Source organism: Thunnus maccoyii, chromosome 8, assembly GCF_910596095.1.
Source record: "Thunnus maccoyii chromosome 8, fThuMac1.1, whole genome shotgun sequence".
Classification (NCBI taxonomy): Eukaryota; Metazoa; Chordata; class Actinopteri; order Scombriformes; family Scombridae; genus Thunnus; species Thunnus maccoyii.
The window spans coordinates 13,441,653-13,456,112 of record NC_056540.1 but is presented as its reverse complement, the minus strand read 5'-3'; the positions used below and the strand labels follow the sequence as shown (position 1 = coordinate 13,456,112).

The window sequence follows — 14,460 nt, the reverse complement described above, 5'->3', positions numbered from 1 at the left end:
CCATTTAGTCAAGACAATTTGAACTTTAGCTTGTTTATGGAGGCATAAAAATAAAGCATGCCCTGCCCACCTCACCTGATGGGGAAAAAACATCCAACCACATTTAGGTGGGTCACACTGAGTGCCACCTTGTTCTTCCTTACCTTCACGACCAATATAACCCTACTAACTACACCTCAGTACTTGACTGAAGCAAGTCAACTGTCTGTGTTCAGAGTCTCTTTGTTAAACAATTGGTTTCTTAAATCAGGTTTCTTAAATATCTGCCTGAAGAAGTGCAAAACATTCAATTCAATTCAAAGAACACACGCACACACACTCAACAAAACACAGGATAGAATGACACAAAAAACAGTTTGAATACTAAAGGGAAAAAGTATGAAGTGCATACAGTATTAACATATTACATAGTAACAACTACAAGTGCTACAACTAAAGGGTATATTTTAAAGTGCATATTATAATATTATCACAAGATTCCTCTTTTATTAAGTAAAAGTAGCAAAACCACAATGTAACTATATCAGTCTTAACTGTAAATAGTGTAACAGTAAGCATTTCATTGGCTCCATACCTTTTTGTCTTCTCTTGCTGGCTCTCTGAGACTGGATACTGTCAAGCTCCTACATGGCAGGCATTATATACTGTCCGAGCAACTGGTGGAAACTCCAGTCACTTGATCCCAAAACCGATCATCTGTGTTACACATTTAACAGAGAATATAAGGAAGAGCATATTGCATTTCAGTACCTATGTGCTGGGCTTTGTGTCATCTCCATTTTCAGGAATAACGTCATATATTAACTAGGAAACAGTGATTTCCAGACACTGGAGCTATTTTTGGTGCTGTCGTTCTTTCTAAATTGATATGGTTCATTTTAGTTCACAGTAACTCATTATTCTGTCAAGCTAACTCTCCCAATCATCACAACCTTATACTCAACTTTTCAGTTCCTTGTCAGATACTCAAGAGAATGAAGGAATGATGATTGATCGCAGGACAAAGACACATTTCATATTGTGTGTATTGAGTGTGTGAGTGCATATGTGTGAACAGAGCTGGGAGAACGATTAATAACAGGAGGGGAAAATCCTAATGTTCTCCTTTTTAAATAAATGGACATCAGTTTTTCCTATTTACATTTCTACATTACATTACATTTCTTCTCACCTTGAATGAGAAAGTGTGTCCAAACCTTTGACTGGTGCTGTATGTATGAGAGAATAACAGTGCAGACATGTTTATGCCATTCTCTGCAAATGGCGCTAAAAGCAAATAAAAAGTCAAGAGAACAAAACAGCCTCCTTAATTAATATGTGTCTTTATTTTCATTTACAATTAGGGAAGGATGGAGATGCTGGGCAGTGTAAAAACAAGTTATCAGTTTCCTTCTCTGAAAGGTGAAACTCTGTTGTCCATGTGTGGTCAAAAAAACAACAGCATCAACTTCCTTAGTTACTAAGGAAGTTGATGCTGTTACTAGAGTTACTGGAAACATGAAGCTGCTGCCAATTGTGTTTATTTTGTCGCCCAGCTGCTGCCACATGACGTCATTCTCAATTTATACTGCATATGTATCAGGTTAATTGATAAATCAATCACTACTTTAATACAAATAGATAACTGTGAAGAGATTGTTTTATAGAATACACTTTATGTTGTTTCAGTACAAAGAAAGATTAAGAAATCTTACAGTCTTTTGCAGGGACATTGAAAATTATTCACAGAGGAAAACTCTGATTTGCCCGGTGATAACTTCTGTTGTGTGATGATGTGTTTCAGTCTCAGTTAAGATGAGGACAACTGACCAGGAAAAAACAACAGTAAACTTTTCAACTTCCTTCAGTGACAGAGCAAACATTAACTATGCAGCATATGCCAGGAGATAAAACAGCTCCTTAGAAGTTGATGAGGGGAATTACCACTGAAATACATTTTCCTTGTCAGACTGTCTGATGCCAACGCCTTTAATTGTGTTGTTGACTGTTTTAATGAGACTAGGAAGTTGAGAAGAAATTGTTTTACAGTCTTCACAATTATCTTGTATATCATGGTCCCAGTTATCCTCTCGGAAAAAGAATTAAACAAATATCATAAATAAGGTCATAAATATGGGTAGCTTCCTTCTGCCACAAAGATATTAAAGAAGATAACAAACTGCCAGGAAGATGAGATCAGTTCTTACTGTACGATTTATTATTATGAATATGTATTGCTTTTTCAAATGTAACGACTTACTATCCATGCCAGAGTAAACAAATAAGCTAACTTTAGAGAAAGATAATTATTAGAAAGAAACATATTAGATATATTAAATAGACATAGGTACCAAAGTTGGTGACAGTTTCTGTATAGATAATATAGAGAAAACACTGTAGACTGTAATCTACAATTTAACTATAACATTTCTTTATTTTCATTAAGTTTTACAAGAAGAAGCCTAAAAGATCAAACATTGCATTTTACCCCAGATTTGTTAATGTTGGGCTACTTCTCTAAAATATTACTACATACTTTTTTTTCTTTTTTCTTTTTTTTTGTCAACATTAATCAGATAAAAGTGCTGTGAGAGAGTGTGACAGACAACTAAAATTAGAGTGCTAAAACTGCATCTAGAGTCCAGGAGTCTCCCTGGAGGGCCTCTGTAATGATGCTATGCTGATTTTCCAAATGGAAGTTAATACAAATCATTGTGTGCGAGTTTCTGACACATTAATGATTCTAATTTTCTCCCTCTTAGCCTCACTGTGACTCTTTGTCCCTATTTGGGTGCTTGGGGCAGAGTGGGTGGTGCTGTTTTCTTTGTGGATAAGCTCTCTCTCCACTTTGTGTCCTCTTGTCTCCTCCTAGTGGCTGCTGCTCGTTATTGCAGCGGTGAATAAGCACAGGGTCCTTGTTTGGAGGCGTTTTCTTCAACAGCAGTCGCTGCAGCATCTGTTTGTCAGACCGCTCCCGTCGGAAGTCATCCTCATAAACCTTGAGCTGTAGCAATGTCAGAACCACAGACAGGATCAGTAAAACACATGAGATTCCAGTGAGTAACACATCTTGAAGGAATTCACGGTTGTGAAAATATCTCTTCCAGGCCTGGGAGGATTTATTTGTTAGACAAGGCTCCATGAGACCATGTAGTTACAACAGTATGTTTAAACTGACATGGTGCTGCCTATACACTCCATATCTAACCAATGCAGCATGACGTCAAGGTCTCTGGGCAACAGATGCCATTGACAAAGTAATCTAGTGCACAAATGTTTATTAGTGTCAAGTTAAAACCACTAAATGGTTATTAATTCATGTTTATGGCATTTAAGTATAAATGTGCATATGCTCAGAAGAGAGTGCATTTTGTGTGTGTGTGTGTGTGTGTGTGTGTGTGTGTGTGTGTGCGTGTGTGTGTGTGTGTGTGTGCATTTGTACAAACAATTGAAACACTACCTGCTCTTGCAGTAGTGCCACCTGTTGGCGCATCTCCTCCCTCTTCCTCCTCAGCCTCCGGTTCTCTTGCATGGTGTGTTTGTGGTCATTATGCTCTGTCTCATATTCAGCTTCATAAATCTGGGTCTGCAGACACAAGACATCAATATCGCAGTGAGCTGATACCAAAGCCATATCTTCTGATTTCCCAATATTTGCTCAGAGCATAACAGGAACTATCAGAGCAGAGCAACCACTTGGTGGTGCAGTTTACCGTCTAATGCCTGTCTCTTTTAGAGCATTAAGCAGATCTTTCCCTGGCAACAGTGAGTTGACATCAGTTCTGCTCTCATCACACAAGAAATGGGAACATTTTTGATGCTGTGCTGAAGAGAACAGCCCACCTGACATCTCAGTGCCTCCAGCTGCTCTTTTAGATCCTGCACCTCTTGCTGGGAGTCTGCTGGTGCACCCAGTGGGGTATTGCTGCTCTGGCTTTTTCCCTCTGGCCATGACTCTGAGCTGGAAGAAGCTGGGAAAAAGGAAGATGAGGGGTTGTATCCAGAGGGTGACAGCTCTGGATCTTCAGGAGGATTACTGGTGGGGCATGACACAGGGCTGCGTACCACTGCACTGAAGCTTCCCTTTAATAAAGACACAAGACAAATTGATGAAAAATACTCAAGTCATAGATCTGAGAATATTAAGAGATGATAATGATAAAGTGGCAGACAGTTATACAGACCCACACGCAGGCAGAATACCTGTTTGGCAGGTGTGCAGTCTCTGTCTGAGTGGTGCAATCTGCTCTCCAGCAGCCTGATGTATTCTTGCAGCTCTTGGTTCTTTTTCAGCTCCTGCATCAGTGCCTGCTCATAATACTCCTTTGCACTCTGCAATAAGTAAACAGCATATATGTGTTATCTACCACCATCTAAACCAGCAAGACAATAACCCACAGTTTAGGAAATTCCCCTCATCTGTCCCCACATCACAGCTGTCTTTACGCCCACCTTTTAGGCCAATGTGAACTTTATGTGTGTGTGTGCCATTGTGTGTACATACAGTACCTCCCATGTGTTTCCTTTTAGTATTTGTGTGTTTACCTGTTGGTGCTCTACTTTGAGCAGCAGTCTGCTGTTCAGCTGCTTGATGGCGGAGTTCTCCAGCTCCAAAGATTCCAGTCTGTGCTGTAAACCCATTGTAGCACTGCGATAAACCTGGTCCCAGTCCTCATTCAGCTTCATCAGCTGTAACATATCATCATCATCATCATAAAGTCATTGGTGGCACAATGTAGGCTTCAGGAAGTGAATTCAGGCCAGTGAGGTGAGACACTTCCCTCCTCGGTACATGCTCACTCTCTAAATACATTACAGTTTACATCACTTGAGAGAATTACTTCCCCTTGTCTCATTTTCATTAAGCAGCATCAAATTAAAATCTGGGAGCAAGGGTTGTACAATTGTGAAAAAATGTAATTTAATGATGATTCTTCACACCTTAGCAGCAGTTTTCACATAACGCCCACAGTCCTCCTCTGGTTTTCAGAGAGAACTAAATGTAATTGCCAACATCAGCAATACAAATGTAGCTCTGCACAGAGTCTGCACTAGTTTAATGTTGATGTTGTACCTCTTTGTTGACTCTGCGGAGCTCAGTGTTCTTGTTGAGCAGCAGTAGTTTCTCCTGGTCAGTGGAGGTGACTGTCATACTCTCAGTGATCAGAGTGACCTGCTCCTCCGCGGACAGCAGTCTGTCACCTGCAGGACTCGCATCCTCTGTCCTGCACACACACACCAACACATGGATACGGTTTGAACATACACACATACACATAAATAAAGTCATGATGAAGAACATTAGCAGAGGATTTCCATTAATAAGCAAATGCATGTATGCACAAAAGAATGTCAGGGTACTTTTGAACACCTACTCACATAGAGTGCACTTACAGAGAATAAAAACGGAGCTATTATGCACACCCACGCACACACATGCATGCACAGTCACATTATGCACTCAAGACACTCACACACACACACACACACACACACACACACACACACACACACACACACACACACACAAACACACACAGAGTGGTGCATTTCTCTGCATCTGCTCTCCTGGCCAATCAAATTCTCTGTTTACTATTAGATGTATTTGTGTATCGATGGCCTCTGGAAACAATGAGGTGATGAGCTGTGGAAAATGTTTATTTCTTTGGAACCACTGGATAATACCAAAAGTAAAATATTTGCAAAGATTAATTAGTCAAACTAGCTTTCTATATACCGGCCCTGTTGTGAGGTCTTGTCTAGAAGGAATAGCTAAGGGAGATCTAAAGCCCAGGAGGCAGCCTGCTCATGGAAGAACACACAACACAGCTCTGCATGTAGCTTTTGGGGCTTTTTCACACAAAACGTACTGTAGGACTGCTTACAGAGCTAAGCACTACCAAGAGTCACAATCTGCGATCACCTCTCATCCCCCTTAAGGCTAGACTCCTCCGCAAACACATGCTTTCATCCACTTACATGCACTGTCCTGCCATGTGAAAAATGGTGTTACACAATTTCATAGAGCTGTGCTGCCAGGTCAAGGCAGTAGAAAATGTCTGTCTTTTTAATGCTGAAATGACATATAAGGGGCTAATTTTTTGCAGGTTGTATATTGTATATCTGGCAAGATACTGTTCTATAAAGACTTTGTACTTTCAGGTTCAGCAGGTTTCATAACACATGATACCCCTGTGAGATCAAGGAAATGTGGGATTAGAAATTCCTTGTCCTCTCAAGTTTAAAAGAATACTTGAACATTTTGGGAAATACATTTATTTACTTTATTACAGCAAGTTAGATGAGTAGATTCTACTACTATAGGTGTCTGTTCAATGTAAGGCCACAACTATCAGGTGGTTAGCTTAGCTTAGGTTAGCGTAAAGACTGGAAACAGGAGGAAAAAGCTGTTTCAGTTATATCTGAAAGTAAAGTGAGTTTTAGAGGTGCTGGTGGGAGGATTTTGTTACCTTGCAACAGAATTAGGCTAAATGTTTCCCCCTGTTTCCAGTCTTTATGCTAAGCTAAGCTAACTGGTTTCTAGCTGTGGCTTCATATTTATCCCACACCAGGGGTTTTCAAAGTCTGAGACTGTGGGCCTCCCCTCAGACAAAGCTTGGAAAAAGGCACCCCCTCTCCCCCTCATCCTATAGGTATCCATTCCTGGATGCCTATGGGATCATGATTATATTATTTGATCCGATAGACACTCAACAATTGAGCCAAGATAGCCTACTATTGCTGTTTGACATAATTTCAGACCACATAAATTTATAAAAATTCTGTCCTAAAACATTTATTAGTTTCTGATTCTGGGAAAGTGGGAAAACCAGTGAAATTCCCCCAAACTTCTGTATCTCTTTAACCAAATCACACACATTTAGGCTACTTTAAGTGATCTCCTAATATGATTTTTACTTTCACTTCCATTCACTGAGCCTCCCCTGAAGCTGTTTGAAACCCCCCTGGGGAGACCCGCCTCCCACTTTGGAAACCTCTGTCCTACACATATGAGAGCAGTATTGACCTTCTAAATGTTGACAAGAAAGCAAATAAGCATATTTCCCTAAATGTCAAGCTACTTCTTAAAGAAAACTTCTCAAAGCCCCTAGATAACATTAAAAATGTATTATTAACAAGCTCGAAACAAGGGTGTTTTCCTTATTCCCTGAAAAGGTGACAGTTTCAGGCAATACATTAAGCAAGGTTATGTTCTTCACAAAATACAGTGATATTTTCCAGAGATATGTTGCTGTTTGTGTGAAACCATAATCAAAATTTGTTATTACATAAAAGGAAAGTTTACCCAGAGTCAAATTATTTATCTAAATCTACACTTTGCACCATCTGTCATCCCTCTGGGTTCAACAAGGCAAAGAAGAGCTTTAGTGAAGGCTGAAGGCTGTTTATGGTCAATAATGAGTTAATCATCCACACCACAACCAACAGTTCTGCTGTTTGGGAAGTTTGGGATGAAGGCAGAAGATGAAATGAAACAAACATTAAGTGAAATGGAGCCTCATTTTAGAGGCCAGTATGAGCACAAAATGCTAACATACTCATGTCCAATACCCTGTCTTGGCAAGACAGGCCTGTGTATTCAGCCTTCCTGTTGGGACCACACCATGCTCCTTGTCTCAGTGATCTACCGACTTTTCTCTTTTAGCTTTTCTGACAGTCGATATACACTGTGTGACCCAGTTTCACAAAGTTCTCAATCGTATGCCGCCTTGGAAGGACACCAAAATGCCAGTGCTTCCCCCAGCAATATGGTAATTCACTGCCATGGCATATGATAAAGAGGAAGATAATATCTCTCTCTCTCTCTTGCTTGTGGCAACTCTGACAAAATATCACTCTAGATACATCTCTGTGTGTAACTGGTTGATGGCCACAGTTGGATCCCCTTTACAAAGGAGAGAAGTGTGGAGTTTCACAATTTCAACATTATTTAAAGCAGACTTATCCCTTGTGTAGGTAGTGAGGTCACGGCATTCACCAAATTTGCCCACATTAACAACTATGATTACTGGATTAGTCACTTAAATAAAAAATGTGACCCTGATTACAAAACCTATTTCAAGTTTATGGCTTAAAATTATATATTTGACATTGTTTTATGACCTTTTTTACACGCTTGAAATGAAGTGATATAATTTCTTTTGTGAGACATCTTGATGACCTCACGGGAAACTCCGCAGTCACTCTTCATACCTCCTCCCCCTCTTGAATGATTTGCTGTCTTTAATAAAACTGTCTAAGCATTTCTAAAAAGGTAATCAAGCATAGAATTTATCTATACTGTGGGTTTCATGCGAATTACAAATTAGAGTTACAAGAATTCCCCTGACTACCAGTAATGATCAGACAACTGTATGAAATGAAACGTACCCATGTCATTTTGGCCTTATTAGTCTATATAAGGAAGGCTGATGAAAAGATGGGGCGGACACAATTACAGGAACCTCTGTACCATATAATACAATATACCTACAGTCAATACTACCTTATTTCTTACTGTATTATGTTTAACTTTGTTAATTCTGTGTCAAAGAGATATTGATTTTACTTGATGGTAGTATTTGAGGCGACAGTTGATGAGTTGTTGTACTAGAATATTATAGATTACACTAAGATGTAGCTGTTTTTGTGTCCACAGCTGTATATATAGTAGAAATGTGGATCATACATACCATAATTCTTCAGCTGATTTATGTTCCTGGTGGCTCTGAGGGAGGCTGCTCTCACTTTTAGGTGGAGAATCTTTCTGTGTTTCTGCTGTTGCTGATAATGATGAGAAAGACGACAAAGACAGCACATCTCCATCCATGGCTGATCAAATCCTCATTAAGTCGAAAACAAAAAGAAAACGCTGCGATACACACACAGAGAAGTTTCTCTTCACAGTGCCTCCGCTAAGCATGTGGTGGAAAGTAAATAGTGTCGTCAGTATTGATATGTAGCAAAAGAGGAAGTAGACCAAGAGGCCACATGATGCACAGCTATGAGAATAGGAAGTGACACTGACAAACTGTCTGAGCTTTATGTTAAAGAGGGTTTGTCCCGCTGTGGGTAACTGTTAAAACCAATTTTAACTCACACAGTGGGATTTACAGTAGTCAAAAAGTTTACTCAGTTGACATGTTGTCTTGTTTTGACATCATTTGGAGAATCTGGGAAACTCCACTCAGGGGAGTAAGTGTGTGTTAATGTGTGTATTTGTGTTGTGTGTTTATGCCTGTTGTGTATTGAGAGGCAGCTGCCTGTTAGCCAAGCTGTTGTCCTATGTTTTCAAAGGAGCAATTCCAGAAGGAACTAATAGGTGGGAAGCTGAATAGATGTACATAATTTCTGCATGATTATATATTGCAGGACATGTAATTGATAATAATGGTAATGCATACATTTATTCATGACAAATAATGATAGGTCAGGCTGATTGCATTCAGCAGTCAGCTCATTACTGGGATTGAGGGAAGTGGGCTGCAACAGGTTAATTAGTAAATCACATGTTCATCCAAGGGACAATCAAGCAAATTAAAGGATTTTTGTTAATTATGTTCTTCTTAGTCAGGCTAAGCTGTCTTTTATTAACACTAAAGAAATTAATTTGACAACCTCGTTTGCTACTTGTTCTCCTCCACCAACTGAGTCCAATAGATTCAAGGCCACTTGTGGTGAAGAACTTGCCTGAGAAATAGGTGCAGCAGGACAAAAGATAAGAGCTGCAGTGTAGCAGCTCATGAAAATGCAGTGCTGTACAGCTGATAAGATCTTTCATAGTTTGTGTTTAGAGGATAAAGGCAAATAGAATCTCCTGCACCTTTATCAGTAAAAACTGTCAGCATCACTATTTCCTTTCTAGTGGGATGCACATAACATTTTGTTTAGTAAGATAACAACACGGATGATGCGCAAATACTGAGATGGTTGGCCAGTTACTTGGAGAAATAATACTGCTCTATACTGTATATTAGAAAATATATAAAAGTATAAATATAATGCTGTATTAATTTATGTTTTTATTTGGTTTTGATGTCTTATTGGTAACATTCTATGAGGCTGTATTCATGCATTGTGTTGAGCTAAATGCCCACATCATGCTCACAACCACAATGATGTACTGATGTTTAGCAGATACAGTAATTATAGATCTTAGGTTATGTTAGTGCTAAACACAAAGTACAGATGAGGCTACTGGAAATGCACCTCGCAGTGAATCTTGCACTGGGACCCATCATTACAAGCTTATGCCACTGGTCTGAAATGTATTTCAGTCTGAAATATCTCAAATACTTTGACCCTGATCGTGTGACTGACCAACAGAGTCATCCTTAGAGCCAGAAAACAGTTTCTTAAACATGAATGATGCACGAAGATTGAGTTGGCTACTGTATTTACAAAACATTTAAGTTAGTCTGGGAAATGAGGAAAAAAAACGTATCAGGGTAGATTTCATGCTTGTAGCATTTCTTTTCTTTCTTCTGTTAACTTGTGCAATATGTTTGAAGCTTTCAACATTCATTGTTTATTGTTTGTTTTTTGGTTTTGTGCATGTTTAACCAGAAAATGTCTTGTAATATTTTTAATGTTTGATATGGTGTCTTGCCAAATGTTTGGCTTGGCATGGAAATAAAAACTAACTAATAATGTCGTAGTACTTCCATTCAAAGTGAAAAAGACAGTAGTCATAAATTGTTTCCCTTAAATTACTGACCCTACTAATTATCAATCTACTAACAGTAGATAACTGCAAACAGCTTTTCCGCCAGTGGAAAAAGTAAAAAAAAACAAACAACTTTTTTTTTTAAATAGAGTGTTGTTATCTACTGTGGTATCCAGAGGGCTGAGTCAAAGTTTCTGTCATTTTCACATCTGATGCTCCACCATGAGATAAAAGCAGGAAAGGCAACAAAATGTGTCAGTGCTGCCCGGTGGCTTCGACTTGCTCCAGTGATTCCACTCACACGCCTGTGCCATCTATCATGGACGCCAGTCAGAGTATTGCTGTGCCAAGCAGAGGCTTTGCTGGGAGGCCCAATGAGGGAGTAGCGATGCAGTGCCTTTATTGACCCAAGCCTCTGTCAAAGCCAAGGACAAATGGGCTGCTGCTCCATGGGGGGATTGATTTTTAGTCTAACAGGACATCGTGGAGAGGAATAGAGAGTGTCCCATGGAGTGAGGACGACTGAGAGGTGGATTGTTCTCCTGGGTTACTGCCGCTCCCATTTGTGTCTGAACTGAATTCTTCATCAGAATAAAGGACAGAGTTTGGGTTTTGGAACTGGATTGGAACAAGTTAGGCTATTTAGCACTTTGTTCCTCTGCAGATGCACTCTAATGCTAGCAGTTGTTTCACCTGTTTAGTCCTCAGCTGCAATAGCTTGACAGACTCATACAGGATCAATGATTGAATCTGACTAAACAGTTCCAGGTTCAGCGACTAGATGCATTTCTGTATGTCTTAACTAACTAAAATAACTAAAATAAAACAGAACTGGCGTGTGTGCGTCTGAATTGCATGACTATGGGTGAGTCTGTGAGTGACAGTGAAGGCTCTGGAGAAATTCTGTGAGAACTTAATGCATTAACCTCTCCTGTCGTGGTTTGCGACAAAGAGAAGTGAAACACATGCAGGGCTGCATACATGCAAGCCTGCATTCACGATTCTGCTTCTACTGGTCTTGTGGGACCAACACAATAGTATTGCTTATATTTCACTGCTCTGACTAGCAAATCGAAGAGCAGTTCTACATAACAAAGTTATTTCCTATGCATGGCACAATGTCACATAAATTATATCTTTCAACGTATAAAATATAATAGTTGATTTGCGTGCAACACATAAGAATGCAAGAAGCAATGAGAGATAGAGAGACGAGGCATAAATCATTTGTGTCCTCCAAAGAAGAAGAATGAGTTAGCATGCAGACCCAAGCAACTGAAGGTCATTTTAAATGCAGAAGCTGTCAATAATATAAAAGGCTTTTTAATTAAGCGTCTGATGGCATGCTTGGCCTTCCCCTGCTGGTAATATTAGCATGAAGAGTCTTCGGAAAGAAAAAGGCTGTTGTTTAAAAACAAGGAGCAAACTTGTGATGTTTTTTTCTTGAATGAGCTCGGGGGATTGGTTGTGGTATTTCATCAGAAATGCTTGGCACTGGGTGGAGGAAAGAGCAAAGAGAAAATCTATTAAGTGGGCAGTACATTGGAAAGTTGAAGGTAATTGTACAAATAAAGCAAACAGCACTTCTAAACTAATGTTGTTCACATGTAATTGTGTCTAACTCTTCTGTGCAACACATCTAAAAGTGCAAAAACAGAATTAACACAGACCTTTGAAGATTTACAGACATGAGTAAGTTCACAGCAAAATCAGAGGCAGGAGACTGTAAAATGTGATGTTGTTAGAAGTTTGCATGTCAACAGGCAGGCACGCGGGTACAGGAGCTGACAGAGAGGGATCAGCTATTGTGTTGTGTACCATTTAGAACAATAAAGCTTGAATTTAGAAATCTAAATTACTTCAGACCTTTATAAATGATGAACTACCTCCAGTTTTGTGACAAAAAGATCAGGAAAATTGGTATCATCAAAAGACCAAAACCAACAATGAATTAATCCTACTAATATGTATTGACTGTATAGCCAAAGCCTGATGTAGCTTAATTCTCTGTACCATAGATCTTCACACGTACACCATACTCCTGTTGTGGAATTAGAGCACCAAATTTGTATAAATCCACAGGTAAAAATAGTCCCCAACAAATGCACTACTGGTATTTTCCTGTTTGAGAAACATTTGCTTAAAAACTACAATCTCCAGCTGTTTTGAAAGATGACATGGCCTTAAAAAAACAACTATATATTGTGATGTGTTTGAGCCCGTTTTGAGTAAGCAGGGTAGATAAGTTGGAAAGTATTGAGAAATGACTAACAAATTGTTCCTTTTGGTCTTTTCATGTGATTTGTTGACGATAAGAAAAAATAGAATACTGCCAGCATTAACCTGCAAGACCTTAGTTGTGCTTATTTTTCAGTGGATGAATTCTGACCTAACTTGTATTGTATTTCATGTCATTCTGGTTGAAAAAACCCTGTGCAGCAGAAAGGGAGGCAGCTTGAGTTCAGCAAAGTCTTAATGTGACACTTGTTATTAATTTGGCCAGTTAATCACAAATGCTCACTATTCTCCATTAACTAAGCTTTTAATGCTCCCATTAAGAATTAATGTCACCCTACTTTGCACTTCAACATGGGTGAGCTCATTAGAGACAATCCCTGAACATGGCTCTTCTCTGCCCGGCCATGGCACAGTACATCAAAGCCCCAGCTCACTGTCTAGATTATATTGTAGGGGAGTAAATCTAATCTGCTCGATTTAGGTCTGCAGCTCTGCCAGGTCCATTGGCAACTCCATCGAGATCAGTTTACAAGTGCACGTCCTTCCTTTCATTTTGTTTCCTTTCCTTTTCCTTTGTTTTGTCCTTCCATCCTGCTTTCCTTCCCCTCTTTCTTCTATCCTTCATCCCTTCCTTCTCCTCTCTCAAGACAGGAGGACAAGAGCCAAACACTTTGCATATCTGGCCTAGACCTCCGCTGGGTAGTTATGACCCCTATTTATCAACTGTAGAAATTGTAACAGGTGACAAAAAGATGGAGTAGTACTGTGTTCCTCTGCTGCATACACTGTGAATCACAATCACAGTGCAATGGGGGAACTACAGTGAAATGCTGCTTGGATCTTTTTCATTTAATTAGAAATGGTGCTGAGCAGGAGTAGCTCTGCCCATCACACTGAAGTGGAAGGAGAGCAATGGGGCCCCCGGGCCACACAAGCATCAATCAACACACAAATCTGTGTGTGTGTGTGTGTGTGTGTGTGTATAATAAATACTGTACAGGTAAAAGGGTGTGTGTAGGTGTGAGGGCAGCAGGAGTTTGCAATATCACAGCAGGCTGCATCTGAAAGATTTCATTTTCTACTTCTCCCTGCACCCTAATCTGTGCACCGGCTTAGAGCTGGAGAGTCAAATTGAGGGAGAGAAGGAAGGGTTGTATGGAACATGCAAAGCATCAGAGTACCTAGAAAGATGGCAGGAAAGAATTAAACTAAAATAGGCTCTCGGCAACAACGAATTTCAGCACCGCAGGGTACGTTTGACCCTTGTCACTCATCACTTACTACATTCTACTATAACGGCTGCATATATGTAGCACATTTCCAAAAATCTGACATCCCGGTATGATCTTTTACATTTATACATGACTTACATGCTCTGTACTTATAGCCTTTGGTATGTACTGTGGAGTTTATGCTCAGCACAGTGAGCAGAGCTGCCATATGACACTGACAGTTTGAACCTACCACCAAGCAATAACCAGCTCGCCAGTCAGTGTCACTCACGCTGATCACTGGACCACAATGTGACCTGGTGAATGACCAAGCCACGTATGGATCCTCACCTGCAGACTTCACAC

At 39.8% G+C, this 14,460-nt stretch overlaps 1 protein-coding gene across 1 annotated transcript; it reads right to left on the bottom strand.

Moving 5' to 3' along the window:
- Positions 1-2,175: 2,175 nt before the first annotated feature.
- si:ch211-153b23.7 lies at positions 2,176-8,938 on the bottom strand. The gene is made up of 7 exons (XM_042418008.1): positions 8,673-8,938; positions 5,054-5,204; positions 4,525-4,668; positions 4,183-4,311; positions 3,823-4,062; positions 3,440-3,565; positions 2,176-2,983 (listed from the first exon to the last, which is right to left on the bottom strand). Exons 1-7 carry the CDS (start codon positions 8,807-8,809, stop codon positions 2,744-2,746), a joined length of 1,167 nt encoding a protein of 388 aa, XP_042273942.1. The 5' UTR covers positions 8,810-8,938; the 3' UTR covers positions 2,176-2,743.
- Between the last annotated feature and the right edge of the window lie 5,522 nt (positions 8,939-14,460).